General features: G+C 27.6%; 2 protein-coding genes across 4 annotated transcripts; both read right to left on the bottom strand.

Moving 5' to 3' along the window:
- Positions 1-285: 285 nt before the first annotated feature.
- LOC134833489 (SERPINE1 mRNA-binding protein 1-like) lies at positions 286-6,324 on the bottom strand. Of its 3 annotated transcripts, none has more exons than XM_063847810.1 (6): positions 6,162-6,324; positions 5,549-5,892; positions 3,103-3,304; positions 2,640-2,995; positions 1,616-1,914; positions 286-1,551 (listed from the first exon to the last, which is right to left on the bottom strand). In XM_063847810.1, exons 1-6 carry the CDS (start codon positions 6,194-6,196, stop codon positions 1,477-1,479), a joined length of 1,311 nt encoding a protein of 436 aa, XP_063703880.1. In that variant the 5' UTR covers positions 6,197-6,324; the 3' UTR covers positions 286-1,476. The 3 variants fall into 3 exon arrangements, with proteins under 3 accessions (XP_063703880.1, XP_063703882.1, XP_063703881.1); XM_063847812.1 differs by having other exon boundaries at positions 286-1,548; XM_063847811.1 differs by having other exon boundaries at positions 2,640-2,992.
- Positions 6,325-7,014: 690 nt separating this feature from the next.
- LOC134834509 (phospholipid-transporting ATPase IF) lies at positions 7,015-18,901 on the bottom strand. Its single transcript, XM_063849218.1, has 10 exons — positions 18,747-18,901; positions 15,791-17,134; positions 14,924-15,110; positions 14,435-14,861; positions 14,251-14,380; positions 13,123-13,414; positions 12,923-13,063; positions 12,268-12,869; positions 11,741-12,213; positions 7,015-7,334 (listed from the first exon to the last, which is right to left on the bottom strand). The coding sequence occupies exons 1-10, from the start codon at positions 18,771-18,773 to the stop codon at positions 7,046-7,048; spliced, it is 3,912 nt and encodes a 1,303-aa protein (XP_063705288.1). The 5' UTR covers positions 18,774-18,901; the 3' UTR covers positions 7,015-7,045.
- Between the last annotated feature and the right edge of the window lie 1,016 nt (positions 18,902-19,917).

Below are 19,917 nucleotides of genomic sequence, written 5' to 3'. Positions count from 1 at the left end.
AAAATATTAAAAATAAAAAAAAATAATTTAAAATATTTTTGTTGTAATTCTAGATAAAATTTTTAAAAAAATTTTTTGTAAATAAATTTTTATTAAAAAATATATATAAAAATTGCACTTACCAAAATTATTAATTAACATATTTACCTAATTTTTATCAAAAATACCATTCAGAAAATCAAAAAAGCGAAAAATTGAATCTCAATAAATTCACGTCACGAAAAACAATCGAAAATAATCCAAAACGAACATTTTTTTAAATCATTATAAACATTAGTAGTACAGACTCACTAAATTTTTATTATTAAAATAATACATAATGACATAGTTTTCTCGTTTTTTTTTGTTCCATTTTTTTTTGTATTCTAACTTTAATTTATTATTTTTTTTTTAATTTTCAACTATTTTTGGGCAAACATTATTGGAGGTCTGGAGTCTTTCCTATATATATGTATGTAGAATATTTTGATGAGTTTGATGAAATCCCGAGATACTATAGATAATAATTACTTCAACGATGGATAAGAGAGATATAGAGATGAATTTCAAATGAATTTTTATTGTTGAATTACACTTACATTTTTTTTGTTGTTTTTTTGTTTTGCAATATAATAACTACTACATGCCAATCATTTGTTTTTTTTTTCATACGAATCGTTTTGTTACCTTTTACAATTTTTTTTTAATATTTAATATTTTTTTTTTATTTTTAAATTTAAATTGTTATTTTAATCCAATAATTAATTAATTAACTGTTTTTTCGCTTCTACTGTTGATGTAAATTGCAAGCATAATAATAATAATAATTTTTTTTTATGTCTGTGTGTGTTTTGTGAGTTTTTGAGTGTGGCGAGAAATAATTATTATTACATTGTATTTTTTTATAATAAAAAGTATTGATTGATGATAAAATTAAAACGAAAGGTTTATGGATTGTTTCTTTCTGTTAAAATTAAAAAAAAAGATGAATAACATTAATTAATATAATGAATGCGAAAAAAACTAACATTTGTATTTGTATGAAAATGAAAACCCTAACTTTAAAAAAAAAGTGAATACATTGTACATTACAAAAAATATAAATGTTATTATAATGAAAATGTATACGTCGATCGAGTAAATGAATAGAATAAATTTAATAAAATATTAAAAAAAATTTTTTTCTAAGTTCACGTTCTTTTTTTTCAAGTAGTACAAATTATTGTTCATTTTTTTCTTCGGCTTCATAAATCGAATCCACAAATTCAAGATTAAAATGTTTTAATTGCTGTTTCTATTCTTTTTACGCGAATTTTTTAGTAATTTTTTTTTATAACTGGTATAAGTTTCATTTTCTTCACAATTTGACTTGATCTGTTACTTGTTTATAACATTTTTTGTTTTTTTTTTTGAAGATACTTGTTTGGTTTTTTATTGGCTGTGTGTTTCATTTTCTCTCGTTTTCTTGTGTAAGTATTTTTTTTTGTTTGTTTTTATTTAGCCAAGAGATGGGAAGTCACGTTCATCATCGACCTTTGGCGCAGTTGGGCCACGGCGATCTTCGCGTTCCTGCTGAAAATTATTTTTTTTAGTTTTTTTTTATTTTTTTTTTTGATGAAATTAGAAGAAAACTTACTCTTCGCTCATTCCGACGAGGTCCACGGGGTCCTCGATTTTCGCCGCCAGCACGTTCGTTACCGCCTTCGGGTTTTGGTCCGTCGCGTTGTCCTTCACGTGGTCCGTCACGGGGCCCATCGAATCGTGGTTTATCGCCAAATTCGCGTTTTCCGCCGCGACGAGGACGACCTAAGCCGCCGCCCGAACGACGACTATCGTTGAAGTGGAAATCAATGTCGAGTACCTTTTTCTTTTCGCCCTTTCCAGCGCCATGTTGGTTTGCGTTGTTCTTGTCCGTGTCGGATTCCTCAGATTCGCCTTCCTGTTGAATTGAAAAAAGAAAAAAAAAATTAGAAATTTTAGCTTTTGACGATGAGTTTTCCTCAGAATTTAAATTTTTTGATTTGCTAAAAATATTTTTTTGTGAAATTTTGTCATTTTTCTTATTTTTTTTAAAATTCAGAGCTCTTGAGGTCAAATTTTAAAGGAATTTTTGAGTTTTAATTACATGAAAAATTATTTTAAATGAAAAATTAAGAAAAAAATATTTTTTTAACCAAAAAGGATTTTTTTAAAATAATTTTTGATAAATATTTCAATATTTTTGTGATAAACTTTCGTTTCTTGATAAAAATTTTAGAATTTTTTTTATCTTTTTAAAAATTTTAAAAAAATTATAAGAAATTTTTTTCTCATAAATCTTTTGATGTTAATAATTATTTTTTTAAATTTGAACAAAAATTAACTATTAATTTTCAAAAATTATCAAAAATGATTTAAAAAAAATTTTTTTTGATAAAAATGATTAAAAATTCTAAAATCGTACAAAAAAAATTTTTATCCAAAAAAAATTAATTTTTAAGAAATTTTTACATTTTTTTAGAAAATTTCTTTTTTTAAATTTGAAAAACTTTAAAAATTTTTTTTTATTATTGAGTCTCAAAATTTTGATAAAAATGCCTTAAAAACTTTAAAATCAAACGAAAAAAAAATTCTCAAAACATTTCGAAAAAAATTGAAGAATTTTAAATAAAAATCTCGACATGCCTTTTTCTTGTCCAAAGGAACCATCTTCTTCCATTGTGCATTATCTTCTCCCTCGCCGGCTTTCCGTAAGTTGTATTGTGGCTTGGCACGCGTTGCAGCCCGTTGTGCTTTCCATTCGTCCAAAGTCATTTCCTTAACCTCTTCCTCGACGGGTTTGGCTTCGCCATCGGCAGCAGCATCGCCCTCCTTCGTTTCCTCCACGGCAGAATCGTTCTTTTCGCCATCAGTTAAGTATTCCGTACCTTTGTTCAAGTCATCCAAGTCCTGCTTGTGTGAGCCCCAGTTGTGTGCACCGCCGCCATCGCGCTTGTCAACAGCCTTTACGCCAGTTTTGTCTGAGCCCGATTGCCTACTTAGCATGCAGAAGAGAAAAACGCGGATTTTTGCGCGAAATGAAATAAAAAAGTTCCTCTATAATTTGGCACTTTCAAGCGCACACACAAAAAAATTATCACTCACCTATCGAATTCCCGTTTGCCACGACGATCGAAACGAGGTTTGTCGCCGCCATCTCGTCCTTGTCCGCCTTGCCTTCTTGGTCGATCTTCGCGATTGAATTCGCCAACTGGTCCATTTTGTCCGTCACGATTGCGCCTATTGTTCCGATCTTCCTTGTTTTGTGGACGGTCAAAGTTCTTGGGATTTGCATTTTTGTCCTTATCTGCGAAACGAAGCGAAAAATAAAAAAAAAATCAAGAACAATCACAATGTTGTGCTCTAGATAACATTCATTCAACTTTCGGCGACGAATCAAATGTGCGCGACGTAGAAACAAACAAAAAAAAAACAGAAATCAATTTATTTTTGCAAAACACACCGCGCGCGAGATGATTTGAATAAGAAGAATGTGCCCGGCTTTACACACTCTCACTCTCACACACTCATGCTCATTTTTTTTTTATTTAATGAATATTGAGTCACAATTCTGATTCAAAATAAATAGACAAACACATGTGTGACGCGTGCATATTAAATTTCTTTTTAAAAAAAAAATTAGGCCAAAACAACAATTTAAAATGTTTTTGTTTTTCTCTTTTAACTTTTTTTTTTTTGAAAAAAAAATCTAATGAAAATTTATAAAATTATTTTGATTAGAATTTTAATTAATTTAATGATTTTTATTATTTTAATTACTTTTTTTAATTTTTATTTTATTTTTATTTTTTTTTTTTTTTTTGAATTAAAATTTATATTTTTTTAAATTTTTTTTGTTAAAAATAATTTTAAATTTTATTAAATTTTCTACATATAATTTTTGATACATATTTCATCATAAAAATTTCGAATTATAAAAAAAATGAATATTTTTCTTTAAAAAAAATAAATAAATAAATTTTTTAACTAAAATAATTTGAAAAAGTAAAAATATATGATCAATATTTAATTATTTAAAAAAAAATAATAAAAATGCGATAAAAATCAATTCAGTAATTTTTTCAAAATTTATTTTCTAACAAAAAAAAAAATTTTTTTTTTTTTTTTTCAAATTGATGAACAAAAATATGCGAAATTCTTGAAAAAAATTCATGATTTGTTAAATTTAATTTTCTTAATTTTTTCTTTTACAAAACTGATAGTTTTTCATGGAAATTAAAAAAAAAATGAAAATTTTGAATTAATCAAATAATATTTTTAATTTTATAAAGTATAATTTTTTTTTGATTTTTTATTTTGAATATTTTTATAGTATTCTTATTAATTTTTTTTTTTTGATGAGCAAAATTCTTTATTTTTTTCCAAAAAATTTCTTGAAGATTGAAAAATAAGTACAAGAATTTTTCACATAAAAATAAGTAAATTTTTCATATATTTAGAATTTAATTTTTAAAAAAAGTTTAGTTAAAAACAGTTCTAAAGTCAAGTATTTTTTAACTTTCTATTTTCTATTTTTTGAAAAAAAAAAAAAAAAAAAAAAAAAAAAAAAAAATAATTTTTTTTCAAGAAAAAATTCTTCAAAATATTTTATGCTTACTTAAAATTTTGAAAATTATTTTTAGAATATTCATAATTTTTTTATTAAAATTTTGAACTTTGAACCAATTTCAACAAAATTCTTAATATTTTATGAATACCGCATCAAAAATTAAAAAATTCCTTTCATTCGATAAATTTGAAAATTTTTCAAAAAAATTAAGAAAAAAAACAAATCGAAAACATTTCAAATCATCGCATCTGCCTAATTTGTGTGTTTTGGTGCACGTCGCACGCCGCTATTCCAATATTATATAACACCTTTGACATGTTTGCTCTCTTGTTGTCATCGCAAATGGCGATAAGATAAATCTCAGAGTTAATTGAAAAAAAACGCCTCTCAATGATGAGCCACAACTTCCTTTCCCATACAAAAAAAAACTTCCTATCAATCGAAGCGACAAAAAATGACGCAAAACCGCACATCTTATCAATAATTTTTTATTGAGGCTCGTAATATTTTGTTTATTTTGCATATTTTGTGATAAGGAAGTGGGCCACAAAGTATCGGAAAAGTCATCTTTGTGTAAAATCTCGTAACAAAGTCTGCCGTGGAAAAAAAAATTGATTGACGAAATAAAAGCAATTCGAACCAAAAATACACGCGGTTTATTTTGCTTTGTATTTTTCTCTTTTTTCTCGTGTTGTGTAGGTATGGAGGAGAGTCGCATACAACAACAACAACACGTGAAATAAAGACACAAGTCGTGCGTTTGGTTAAGCAAAACAACAAATATAGAACACACGAAAAAAAAATATGACGGACTGTGTGCGCAACAACGACGACGACGAAGAGTACGAAGGAGTAACATACACACACGACGAATTTGTGTTAATTTTATCTTTGCGTGTGTTTGTGTGTGGAAAAATGGCTCGGATCACGCATTTTCGGCAGCGGATGGAGGAAAAACTCGAAAAATCGAGGAAAACTCACCGTCACGAGGTCCGCGATTGTCCAAAGTCTTCAAGTTGCCAGTTTCCTTAATTCCCTTGGGACGTTGAGCATTGCCGCCTTTGTTGCCTGATCCGGTTTTTTCGTTGTTCTGGTTACTCTTGTTCGAGGCCGAAATTTTGTTCTCCTTCTCCGCCGTCTTGTTGTTGTTATTTACATTTGACTTGACATTCGTATTGATGACCGCGGCGGGAGCCTTCTTCACTGCCGTCGCATTCGGGGCAGCATTCACGGCAGCCACGGCGTTTGCGGCACTCTTCGCCTTCTTTTGTTTCAATTGCTCGAACGGATCCTGCTCATCGTCGTCCAGATAGAATAGGTCGTACCTGCGAGAAAATCGGGGAAAATTTGGGGTTATTGCACAATTTACGGCAAAAATCGATGATTCAAGGTGAAAAGGGGATATCGCGAGGCCAGGTGCGACGCGAAAAAGGCACCGAAAGTCACATTTGCTGCAACTTGCATACATGCAGCACATTACACCTTTTTTCACGTTTCTCACACACGGCGACGGTGTGCGACGAAGAAGAAGACTTTTTTTTTCTCGTGTGAAGAAGAAGAAAATGCGCTGCGCCAAAAACTTTTTTTCACTCACCTATTAGTAATTCCAATGCCGTAGGAATTTTCCATGATTTTCACTCTATTTAACAAACTGTTCTGCACAGTTTTCTTGTACTCTTATGATTTAATTGAATTTCCACATTCAAAAATTTAAATTAAAACTATATTTTTCACTCCACGAGGTTTTTGGTATCCTCTACAATGGATTCTTTTAAAATTGCCTTCACGCGAATTCAATGTCTCTTTAAATTGGCGACAGGGGGCGCTCATTTCCGGTTATCTAACTTCCGGCGATGGACTTCCGGCGGAAACAAACGCGCCATCTGGCGATTTATCACTTTCATTCGTCTCAGAGAGGTTAAGTACTGTATCACGGCGAACAACAAACTCCGGCGTGGGTTCCAATCGCCGGACGAATTTTGAATTAGCGTGTTCATAAATGGATACCCCAGGCGATTGGCGATCACAACCCACACGAAGTTTGTTGTTCGCCGTGATACAGTAGTCAATACATCTGAGACGAATGAAATTGATAAAATTTAGTGCGAACGACTGGTATTTTTTGATTTTTCTGAAGATTTTCCTTGATTTTTTCCAAAATTTCAAGAATTTTTTCCAAAATTTTAATTGAAAGATGCATTTTCGACCTTTCTTCAAACTCTGATTTTTTTTGCAAGTCATTTTTTGATCAGTTTAAAGCCTAAAATTGAATAAATATTCATTCTAAAGATGATTTCTGTTCATATTTCATCGATAAAGCCTTCAAAATTATTCCAAATATCAACAAAATGCAATTTTTTAAAATCGTATACAAAAAATTTCACTTTTATCCAAGACAATTAACTGACTAGATCTCTTAAAACAAAAAATACTAAACTAAAGTTTGTCATTAACATTAAAAATCTTAACTAACTAATTTCATAATCGCGTCGTATGAACCCTTTCCGCATTTCCATTGTTGTAATTATTAAAACTATTGTCATTATTATTATTTCCGTTACTCGCAAAACGCAACTTTAGCTTTTCCGGAATGAATTGCGAGCCATTTCCCGGAAAAATGTTCTTCATCCGACATCCGAACGCCTTGAATGCTTGAATCGAGTAGTCTGGCATCAAACTTGCGACAATGATCAACAAGGATAGCAGCCAAAAACTTGGGGCGCCGAGTAAACGATTGTACACATGGAACATGTCACCGTCGTAATTTCTAAAAAAAATAAAATTTAAAAAAATAATTTGTTTAAAAAATTTTAAAAAAAATTAATTTTTTTTAAAATAAATAATAAAATTAAGTTTTAAAAAGCAATTAAAAAAAAAATTAATAATACTATGTCAAAGCAATTTTTGTCAAATCTTGCTCCAAATGGATAAAAATTTATCAGAGGGCTCTAATTTATCATTTTTAATCATTTTATAACTCAAAATTGCCAAAAAATTGAAACTGAAAAAAATAATTTCCTTTGACATAGTTTTGTTTTGAAAACTAAATCAAGAGAAAAAAAAACTGTGTCAAAAACTGTGTCAAAGCAATTTTTGTCAAATCTTGCTCCAAATGGATAAAAATTTATCAGAGGGCTCTAATTTATCATTTTTAATCATTTTATAACTCAAAACTGCCAAAAAATTGAAACTGAAAAAATTTTTTTCCTTTGACATAGTTTTGTTTTGAAAACTAAATCAAGAGAAAAAAAAACTGTGTCAAAAACTGTGTCAAAGCAATTTTTTTCAAATCTTGCTCCAAATGGATAAAAATTTATCAGAGGGCTCTAATTTATCATTTTTAATCATTTCAGAACTCAAAACTGCCAAAAAATTGAAACTGAAAAAATTTTTTTCCTTTGACATAGTTTTGTTTTGAAAACTAAATCAAGAGAAAAAAAAACTGTGTCAAAAACTGTGTCAAAGCAATTTTTTTCAAATCTTGCTCCAAATGGATAAAAATTTATCAGAGGGCTCTAATTTATCATTTTTAATCATTTTATAACTCAAAACTGCCAAAAAATTGAAACTGAAAAAAATTTTTTCCTTTGACATAGTTTTGTTTTGAAAACTAAATCAAGAGAAAAAAAAACTGTGTCAAAAACTGTGTCAAAGCAATTTTTGTCAAATCTTGCTCCAAATGGATAAAAATTTATCAGAGGGCTCTAATTTATCATTTTTAATCATTTTAGAACTCAAAACTGCCAAAAAATTGAAACTGAAAAAAAATTTTTCCTTTGACATAGTTTTGTTTTGAAAACTAAATCAAGAGAAAAAAAAACTGTGTCAAAAACTGTGTCAAAGCAATTTTTGTCAAATCTTGCTCCAAATGGATAAAAATTTATCAGAGGGCTCTAATTTATCATTTTTAATCATTTTAGAACTCAAAACTGCCAAAAAATTGAAACTGAAAAAAAATTTTTCCTTTGACATAGTTTTGTTTTGAAAACTAAATCAAGAGAAAAAAAAACTGTGTCAAAAACTGTGTCAAAGCAATTTTTGTCAAATCTTGCTCCAAATGGATAAAAATTTATCAGAGGGCTCTAATTTATCATTTTTAATCATTTTAGAACTCAAAACTGCCAAAAAATTGAAACTGAAAAAAAATTTTTCCTTTGACATAGTTTTGTTTTGAAAACTAAATCAAGAGAAAAAAAAACTGTGTCAAAAACTGTGTCAAAGCAATTTTTGTCAAATCTTGCTCCAAATGGATAAAAATTTATCAGAGGGCTCTAATTTATCATTTTTAATCATTTTAGAACTCAAAACTGCCAAAAAATTGAAACTGAAAAAAAATTTTTCCTTTGACATAGTTTTGTTTTGAAAACTAAATCAAGAGAAAAAAAAACTGTGTCAAAAACTGTGTCAAAGCAATTTTTGTCAAATCTTGCTCCAAATGGATAAAAATTTATCAGAGGGCTCTAATTTATCATTTTTAATCATTTTATAACTCAAAACTGCCAAAAAATTGAAACTGAAAAAAAATTTTTCCTTTGACATAGTTTTGTTTTGAAAACTAAATCAAGAGAAAAAAAAACTGTGTCAAAAACTGTGTCAAAGCAATTTTTGTCAAATCTTGCTCCAAATGGATAAAAATTTATCAGAGGGCTCTAATTTATCATTTTTAATCATTTTAGAACTCAAAACTGCCAAAAAATTGAAACTGAAAAAAAATTTTTCCTTTGACATAGTTTTGTTTTGAAAACTAAATCAAGAGAAAAAAAAACTGTGTCAAAAACTGTGTCAAAGCAATTTTTGTCAAATCTTGCTCCAAATGGATAAAAATTTATCAGAGGGCTCTAATTTATCATTTTTAATCATTTTAGAACTCAAAACTGCCAAAAAATTGAAACTGAAAAAAAATTTTTCCTTTGACATAGTTTTGTTTTGAAAACTAAATCAAGAGAAAAAAAAACTGTGTCAAAAACTGTGTCAAAGCAATTTTTGTCAAATCTTGCTCCAAATGGATAAAAATTTATCAGAGGGCTCTAATTTATCATTTTTAATCATTTTAGAACTCAAAACTGCCAAAAAATTGAAACTGAAAAAAAATTTTTCCTTTGACATAGTTTTGTTTTGAAAACTAAATCAAGAGAAAAAAAAACTGTGTCAAAAACTGTGTCAAAGCAATTTTTGTCAAATCTTGCTCCAAATGGATAAAAATTTATCAGAGGGCTCTAATTTATCATTTTTAATCATTTTAGAACTCAAAACTGCCAAAAAATTGAAACTGAAAAAAAATTTTCCTTTGACATAGTTTTGTTTTGAAAACTAAATCAAGAGAAAAAAAACTGTGTCAAAGCAATTTTTGTCAAATCTTGCTCCAAATGGATAAAAATTTATCAGAGGGCTCTAATTTATCATTTTTAATCATTTTAGAACTCAAAACTGCCAAAAAATTTAAACTGAAAAAAAATTTTTTCCTTTGACATAGTTTTGTTTTGAAAACTAAATCAAGAGAAAAAAAACTGTGTCAAAAACTGTGTCAAAGCAATTTTTGTCAAATCTTGCTCCAAATGGATAAAAATTTATCAGAGGGCTCTAATTTATCATTTTTAACCATTTTAAAACTCAAAACTGCAAAAAAATGGAAACTGAAAAAAAATTTTTCTTTTGACATAGTTTTGTTTTGAAAACTAAATCAAGAGAAAAAAAAAAAGCTGTTTTTTCAAAAAAATGGATGTTTATCAGAGGGCTCTAAATCATTTTTAATCATTTTGTCAAAACTCCAAAAAATTGCTGAAAAAATTTTTTTCCTTTGAAAGTTTTGTTTTGAAAACTAAAAATTTCAAAAACTCAAAGCAATTTTTTTCAAATCTTGCTCCAAATGGATAAAAATTTATCAGAGGGCTCTAATTTATGATTTTTAATCATTTCAGAACTCAAAACTGCCAAAAAATTTAAACTGAAAAAATTTTTTTCCTTTGACATAGTTTTGTTTTGAAAACTAAATCAAGAGAAAAAAAAACTGTGTCAAAAACTGTGTCAAAGCAATTTTTTTCAAATCTTGCTCCAAATGGATAAAAATTTATCAGAGGGCTCTAATTTATCATTTTTAATCATTTTAGAACTCAAAACTGCCAAAAAATTGAAACTGAAAAAAAATTTTTCCTTTGACATAGTTTTGTTTTGAAAACTAAATCAAGAGAAAAAAAAACTGTGTCAAAAACTGTGTCAAAGCAATTTTTGTCAAATCTTGCTCCAAATGGATAAAAATTTATCAGAGGGCTCTAATTTATCATTTTTAATCATTTTAGAACTCAAAACTGCCAAAAAATTGAAACTGAAAAAAAATTTTTCCTTTGACATAGTTTTGTTTTGAAAACTAAATCAAGAGAAAAAAAAACTGTGTCAAAAACTGTGTCAAAGCAATTTTTGTCAAATCTTGCTCCAAATGGATAAAAATTTATCAGAGGGCTCTAATTTATCATTTTTAATCATTTTGAAACTCAAAACTGCCAAAAAATTGATGTCAAATCTTGCTCCAAACTGAAAAAACTGCCAAAAAATTGAAACTGAAAAAAAATTTTTAAATTTTTCCTTTGACATAGTTTTGTTTTGAAAACTAAATCAAGAGAAAAAAAACTGTGTCAAAAACTGTGTCAAAGCAATTTTTGTCAAATCTTGCTCCAAATGGATAAAAATTTATCAGAGGGCTCTAATTTATCATTTTTAATCATTTTGTTTTGAAAACTAAATAACTCAAAACTGCTCCAAAATAAAAATTTATCAGAAACATTTTGAACTCAAAACTGCCAAAAAATTGAAACTGAAAAAAATTTTTTCCTTTGACATAGTTTTGTTTTGAAAACTAAATCAAGAAAAAAAATTTTTCCTTTGACATAGTTTTTTTTTTGTTTTGAAAACTAAATCAAGAGAAAAAAAAACTGTGTCAAAAACTGTGTCAAAGCAATTTTTGTCAAATCTTGCTCCAAATGGATAAAAATTTATCAGAGGGCTCTAATTTATCATTTTTAATCATTTTATAACTCAAAACTGCCAAAAAATTGAAACTGAAAAATAAATTTAAAAAAAAAATAAAATTTCTTAAAATTTTATAAAAAAATAAAATTTTAAAAAATAAAAAAAATATTTTTTTTTTAAATTTAAATAAAAAAATCGTAAAAAACTCACATTGGTAGATAATTGTAAATGATAGTTGTCAAAATAAAACCCAAAATCGAGAGCACAACTGAAATAATGAAGACATATGTTTTGTATTCAGCTTCCAGAAGAATTTTCAAATTGACGACAACTACAACGTTGTGCATCATTTGCGTCCCAAACCCATACAAGGGCGGAGGATGTTCCGTCGCCAGCAAAATTGGGTCTTGCAACCACAAATAGTACGTCAAATAATAAATTACAAGCGAATGAAAGACCCCAAGTAACATCCATTCACAAAAATTGGGCCATTTAAACTTTTTATTGCCGATTGTCTCGAGATACAAAATCGGATTATCGAGTAACTTTTGCTCGGGATGCGTTTTATCGGTCAAAGCTAAGATCAGCACGGGCATTGCGGTGTAAATGACATTGTACAAGGTCAAAAATACCGAATCGTAAATGGATTGTGTCGAGTACATCGAGTCCGATTGGAAATATAACTAAAAAAAATCAATTGTTAGAGCATGAAAACACAAAAAAATTGAAATTCTCACCAAAATTCCCATAAAAACCAAATTTTTGTAGAAAAAGTACAACGCCATGTACGCAAGTCGATGCGAAAAGTAATGCCCGTGCACCAAAAACATCTTTTTAATGTACGAAAATTTGGCGATCGCATAATCCGAGCATCTTGCTGCCTGTCTTCCTTCCTTTCCGACAATCCCAATGCCGACATGCGCTTCTTGGATCATCGAAACGTCGTTCGCTCCATCTCCAATGCTCGCGCAAATCGGTTTCGACTTTTCCGTTTTCATTAATTTCACAACTTCGCACTTTTGCAAGGGGCTTAAGCGACAACAGAGCACCGCATGACACTGAATCGACAAATCGCGGAACAATTCGGGCGCATAATCGAGTGCTGCTTGCAAACTAACGCCATCAATTAGCAAAGCAACGGGCAAATCCTTGCTTCGTTTGAGTTCCTGCGCGAAATATTGGAAATGTGAGACGATTTCGTTGCTGTCGGAACATGCGGTGATGTGATATTGCACCGCGTTGTCAGGTATATGGCCGCAACTGTAAGCGATATTTAAGGCAGTTTCGATTTTATCGCCCGTAAGGACCCAAACTTTGATTTTAGCTTCACGGAGACTCACTAAAAAATTAATTTTTAATATTTTTTGAAGAAATTTCTTTAAAAAATCTCACCTAAAGTATCTTTGACGTCATCTTGTAGCGCATCTTCAACCGCAGTTGCTCCAAGAAGCTCCAATCCAGTCTCAAATTTGCTCTGACATGCCTCGACGAGTTTTGCACGGTCCGTCAGAGAGTTGTTCGCATCCATTAAATCTGTGAAAATAATAAAAAATTGTCAAAAAACTCATGAAATCACAAAAAAATCGACGAACCTTTGTTAAATTGTTGATATTCCTCCTTTGTGAGTTTTCGTCGAGCAACTGCCAATGTTCGTAATCCTTCTTTGGCAAATTCATCAATGTGTGTTTGAGTCTTTTGAATTAAACTGGCATCTGGAGTTCCTGTACATAACGGCAAAACGTGACTTTCTGCTCCTTTTGTGTAAAGCCAAAGTTGGCGATTTTTGTCTTGCACAACGACACTCATCCGTTTTCGGTCTGAAGTGAATTCCAGCACATGGAGACGTTTGAAGAGAGCAATTTCGTGACTATCGGGACGACGTTTCTATGGAAAAAAAATTATTTGAGACTTTTTGAGTTAAATTTAAATTTTTTAAAATTGAAAAAAAAATTTAAAAAGGTAAAAAAATAATTTTTTTTCGAATAAAAAATTGGATTTTAATTTTTATTTTTTATTTAATTAAAAATTTTAATTTAAAAATAAAAAAAAATAAATTAAAAAAAAACAATCTGTCCAAAATAAAAAAAAATTAAAAAAAGTATATCTCAATTCCATTAAATTTTATTAAAAAAATTAATTTAAAAAAAAATGATTTTAAATGCATTTTAAAAATGTTTGAATTATGAAATTTTATAAAAAAAAAATTATTTTATTTAAAAAAAAAAAATTTAAAAAAAAAATTAATTAAATTTAATTTTTAAAATTAAATATATTAATCAAAATACCTAACTTATATTAAAAATTAATTAAAAAATTAAAGTTGAAATTATTTAAAAAGTCATTAATTAGTTTTAAAATTTAAATTTTTCCTTAAAAAAAATAAAAAAAATTTGAATTTGAAAAAAAAAAATTAAAATTTAAAAAATTTTTTATATAATTTTTTTAATAGATTAAAAAAATAAAAGAAAGAATTTTTTTTTTTTAAAATTTTTTTTTTTACTTGAAAATATTTTTAAAAAATTTAATAATGAAAAAATAAGAAAAAAAAAATTTAAGAATTTTACAAAATTTTTAAATTTAAGATATTTTTTACCAAATTTTCATACAAAAAATATTTTAATTTTAATTTTAAATTTTAATTTAATTTTTTTTAGAAAAAATTTTTAGAAATTTTTATGGAAGACCTTTGAGAGTAATTTCAGGTAAAAAAAGTTACAAACCTTTAAACAATCAACCGATAATTTCAGTTGAATAATGTCATTATTGTCTCCTGTGTAAATCAAACCAAGCTTTCCACACGCTTCAACGAGAGCTTTTTCATCAGGACTTGATGCTTGATAATCCAATTGACTTCAAAAAAATAAAATTTCATTAAAATTCGAAGAAAAATCATCAAAAACTCACTCGATCAACGACACATATTGCTTAACCCTCAACGTCGTATATCGCCGTTCAACCAAATCATTCGTCGTATAACTTTCTGCTCCATAATACTCTCTCGTCTTTGTCCGATCCGAATAATTTCTCCTCAATCCTGCTCCATTTCGTCTCAACGTCACTCCTTCCAAATCGCTACTCAACTCAACTGTTGGCGCATCGGATTGCGTCCTGCGATGCGTTCTCAAAACGGATTGTTGATACTGCGAAGCATCCGGCGAATCGCTAAAAGTTCGTTTTAACGAAGCTGACTTTGCTTTCAGGAGATTTACTCGCATAATGTACTTCCGATTGTCACTTTCGATGAATGTCATGGGTCGAATTGGTTGAACGTGCGTGAAATCAACTCCATTTTCGATCATGGTTTGACGTTGTTGAGGCTCTTCGGGACGATCTACGGGAAAAGTTTCAAAGAAAAATTAGTATTTTTTGGTTTTTTGACGCGAAATTTCATACCTATGAAGGTATATTTGACGGAAGACCTACTCGAGTCGGTTTCCTGTGCGACATCGTTGTCACTTTCTTCCTCGTGATTCAAGAATTTGTTCTCAATGCCATCAGGAACACCTTCAACTTCGATTTTGCCGGCGACTTGAACTGTGTGACATAAGGCAAGGGCTTCGAAGAAGTCAAAACAGGTTTTCTGAAAGGAAAAAATTTGAGGTAAATTTAATTTTTTGCTTATTTTAAGAATTTTGGAAAAATTTAAATTTAGAAAATTTTTATTTCTTTTTTTCCTAAAATATTTTTTTACATTTATGATTAAAATTAAGGAAAATTAGATATCAAATTATTTTTTTCTTAAAAAAAAACAATATTAATTATTTGATAGTTTTCACAAAAAAAAATTAAAAATTTAAAAAAATTAAATATTTTTCACAAAAAAAAATTAAAAATCATTTCAAAAAAAAAATTAAATTTAATTTTTTTACAAAAAAAAAAAAAAATGAAAATTTTTCACAAAAAAATAAAATTAATATTTTTTACAAAAAAAAAATAAAAATTTTTCACAAAAAAAAAATAAAATTTAAAAAAATAAGAAAATTTTCACAAAAAAAATTAAATTTAATATTTTTTACAAAAAAAAAATAAAAAATAAAAATTTTTCACAAAAAAATTTAAAAAAATTAAAAATTAAAAAAAATTAAATAATTTTCACAAAAAAAAAAATTAAAAATCATTTCCAAAAAAAAAAAATTAAATTTAATATTTTTTACAAAAAAAAAATAAATATTTTTCACAAAAAAATTAACATTTTCACAAAAAATTAAAAATTTTTCATATAAAAATACAAAAAAATTGAATTGTTCAACCTAAACTTACCGACGTTTCATTCAATTTCAGCGAATAAGGTTTCCCCTCCTCCTGCAAGCCTCGTCCTGTTTGCCGGAATTTCCTTCCATTCACCGAACATTGTTGAAAAACCATTATATTCTTCGTCAAAGTGCCCGTTTTGTCGGAAAATAAAATATTTATCTGCCCAAGCTCCTCATTCAAGTCCGAAGTGTTCACAATAAACGGTTGATCGGTTTCCTCATCGTACAAATCGAAGTCCCACTCCATGAAAAACGACCCAAGGAACTTTTGCATCTCAATTGTGACATACAAGGAGATCGGAATGATGTAGTTGAACACAATGAGGAACGAAAAATAATCTTGCAACACTTGTCTGACGATATTTTGCGTTTTGTAGACACTTTCTCCCAAGTAAACGTTGTGCGCGCTTTTATTTTCGTCGTAATATCTTTTGAGCAAGTAACAAACGGTGACATTTGCGATCAAAAGACACAAGAAAAAGACCAAATATCGATTAATCCACACCTCACTGGATGACATTTTGTTTCGGGTGATGCGACTATTGAGTGCTAATTTTGTATTTTGACCCGTATAAACTGCTACTCCGATGACCCATTCGGTATTTCGTACTTTGGAGCCTCTTAACAAGAGATTTTCCGCCATTAAAGGTACCGTCGAGGCATCCAAGTGATCAATACTGTCTCCAATTGCCGCGATATTCGTCACAGCCGAGTCAATTTCAACTTTTCCCTTGAAAGAGTACAAATCCGTTTGCGGTTGTTCGCATTCAATCGATCCCAACATCTGCAAATCCTTAATTTCCAAGTCGGGAAGTCCTTTTGGCACCATCAAAGTCTTCAAATTTGTCTCGCCATCCAAATTCGCGGTCGTTATATTGCACTTTTTCGATGCATCGGAACTTTTAACGAGCACCAAGTCACACGGCACGTCACAATCGCGAGGAACTCGCACGAGATCTCCTTGTCGCACCGCTTCGCATCGAATATCGAGCATCTGCGAGTCGCGAATCACAGTTACGAGGGAATGGTTGACGATGCGATCTGTGCGGTAACGCAAATAGTCTTCGTATCCTTGTTTGACCATCGTTACGGAAATGACGAAGAACAACGGCGCGATGGATGTCAAGGGTGAAACGGGAGAATCGATACTCAGCGAGATCACGGACATGCAGAGGAAGTAAAAGTTGGCGATGCGACGAAATTGCTCGAGTAAATTTTGCGGGATGAAAGTGATGGCGGAATATTTGTTGGATTTGATTTTGTTGGTCCAGACATGTTTTGGCTTTTTTTCGTTCAAACCGACGCCGATTTTGATGTTTAGGTTTTCGCTGAAGGTTGCCACGCGATTGCCCTGTGAAAAAAGATAAAAAAAAAAAATGAATTAAATAATATTGAAAAAATAAAAAAAAATTAAAAAAAGTTAAAAATATGAAAAATTATATTTGATCGAAATTTGAAGAAAAAATTATTTTTATTTATTTTTATTATTTTTTTAAATTATTTTTTTATTCAAAGATTTATTCTTTAAAGTTATGAAAAAAAATTGAAAATTTTTAATTTATCAAGATTTAAAAAAATTTAAAAAAAATATTTTTTAACATTTTTAAGCTTCAATTTAGTCAAAAATTTATTTTTTAAAATTACGAAACAAATTTAATTTAAAATAAAAATTTAATTATTTTTAATTTAATCAATTTTTAAACAAAAAATATCATTAAAAATTATGAAAATATACGAAAATTTTTGTTTTTATAAATATTTGTCAAAATATTATTTGAAATTAATTAATTCTTAATTTTTTAATCCTAAAAATTAGTTAAAATTTTCAAAATTTTTAAATTTTTTTTTTTTCTTAAAAATTTAAAAAAAATTTTTTTTTTAATTTCGAAATAATTAAATATTTTATTTAATAAATTTAAATTTTTTTCATACAAAAAAAAAAAAAAAAATAAAATATTTTATATTTTTTAAAAAAATTTCAAAAATAGAAATTTTTAATTTTTAAAATTTTTTTATTTTTTAAAAAATATTTTTAAAAAATTTTCTTAAAAATAAAAAAAAAATTTTTTAATTTATTAAAATAAAAATTAACTTTCGAAAAAATTCAAAAAAAATCAAAAATAGAAAATTCTTAACTTTATTAAAATTTGAGAAATTATTTTTTAAAAATATTTTTCATTTTTTCAATCATAAAAATTCATCAAAAAAAATATTTTAACTTAATAAATTTTAATTTTTATTTTATTTAAAAATATAATTAAATTAATTTAAAATATTTTTCAAAAAATAAAAATCTTAAAAATTAATAAAAAAAAAATTTAAAATTTTTAAAACTATCAAAATTTGAAGATTTTTTCATAAAATAAAAAGATTAAATAAATTTTTATTTAATAATTTTTAATTTTTTTCACAAAAAAACCTTTTTTCTCATCAACCGAAGTCTCAAAAACGACTTTTTTCCTCTTGGTTCCCTTGACATTACGGATAAATTGACTTAAAAAAATCACATTTTCACACCGACACGCGATTTCTATTGTTGTTATCAGCTTTGAACGTACCGATAAAGATTCGATACATCAGCTGGCCCGAACAATACTGAAACTGTTTGTTATTGTATGTTTTTTCGCTGACCAAGTCACCGAGAGAGCGCAACAATTCTCGCGTGTTATGAATGAAAAGTTCTTTAATAGAGATAACAAATCAATGAGTTTCTCATAATAGTTTGGCGTCTTTGGTCGTGCACGTAATACTTTATCGAATAATGTCAATTTAAATTGAAGTTCATGACTTTTTGCAAAAATTATTGTTTCGTCACTTGCTTCGTTAAATTTTTTGCCGATAAACTACCTTTCCAAATATAATTTACGACCGCGTTAATAAAATAATTCAATCAATCGGAAATTGATTAGAATTTATGTCTTCTTCGAAAATATTTCTAAACATTTTTTTTTTCAGTAAATTACCAGACTTCTCCATCGTCGCATCTTCATGTTTGATGTAAAAGTTGTTTTTTTCTCAATTTTAATAAAAAATTATTTTTGTCAATATTTTTTTACACTTCACTGATTTCCATTCCGCGCGAACAACAAAAAAAATAAGCACACAATGCTCGCAAAGTGAGAACTGACTGAGTCACTTGACGTCGTTTGTTATGGCCGAAGCTTATCGAAGACGGAAAAAAATGTTGCAAGTATGTGTGAGGTTCTTTGAAGTGCAAAGGATTAAAAGCGGATCAACTGGAAGGAGGTCAATTGAGACAAAATTTAGACAAAAAATTTGACGTTGAGCAAACAAAACGCGAAAAATGACTAAATAAAGGTTTTTCGTCGGAAATTGAATTACTCGACGGATGAGAATTTTAAAGATAAGATATCGATAAATTTTGTGTGAGTTATGACGATGATGATGACTCAAAAGTTCAATTGTTTTTAAAGTACTAATTTATAAATTTTGCTTGTTGAATTTTTTTAAAAAAATAGGAAAAAAATTTAAAAAAATCAAATTTTAAGTTTAAGAATCAATAAAAAATTTTTTTTCTATAAAAAAATAAATTAAAGAAAAAATTTTATTTTAAATAAAAAAATACAAAGAATGAAGTTAAGTTAATTAAAAAAAAAAATAAAGCTAAAAAAAAGTCTAATTTAAAATTAAATAAAAAAATTCCAAATCAAATTTAAAATTAAAATAAATAAATAAAAATTAAATTAAATTTAAAAAAATAAATTAAAATTTATAAAACAAAATAAATTTAAATTAAAAAAATTTAAATTAAAATTTAATTAAAAAATATTTTTCATTTATAGAAATTAGGTCTTTTAAATTTTTTTTACTTCTTTCAATTTTAATTTATAATTATTTTTTTTAAAAAATAATAAAATAAAGTCTTTCTTATTAGAATTTATTTTTTTTTAATTCATAAAAAATAAAAATTAATTAAATAAAAAATTGAAAGAAAAAAAATTTTTTTAAAATTTTTAAAAACAAATGAGAAAAATAATTTTAAAAAATTCGTAAATATTTAAAAAAAACTTCGCGTCATGCCTTTTTTAATAAATCTTTTTTTTTTGATAAATTGATCAACAATTACCGCATTCATCAATAGATTGTCAATACGACACTGATATCTTAACTAAA

The sequence above is a fragment of the Culicoides brevitarsis genome, chromosome 3 (genome assembly GCF_036172545.1).
Source record: "Culicoides brevitarsis isolate CSIRO-B50_1 chromosome 3, AGI_CSIRO_Cbre_v1, whole genome shotgun sequence".
NCBI classification, from domain to species: domain Eukaryota; kingdom Metazoa; phylum Arthropoda; class Insecta; order Diptera; family Ceratopogonidae; genus Culicoides; species Culicoides brevitarsis.
The sequence above is the reverse complement of the archived record's forward strand: the minus strand, read 5'-3'. Positions and strand labels throughout refer to the sequence as shown.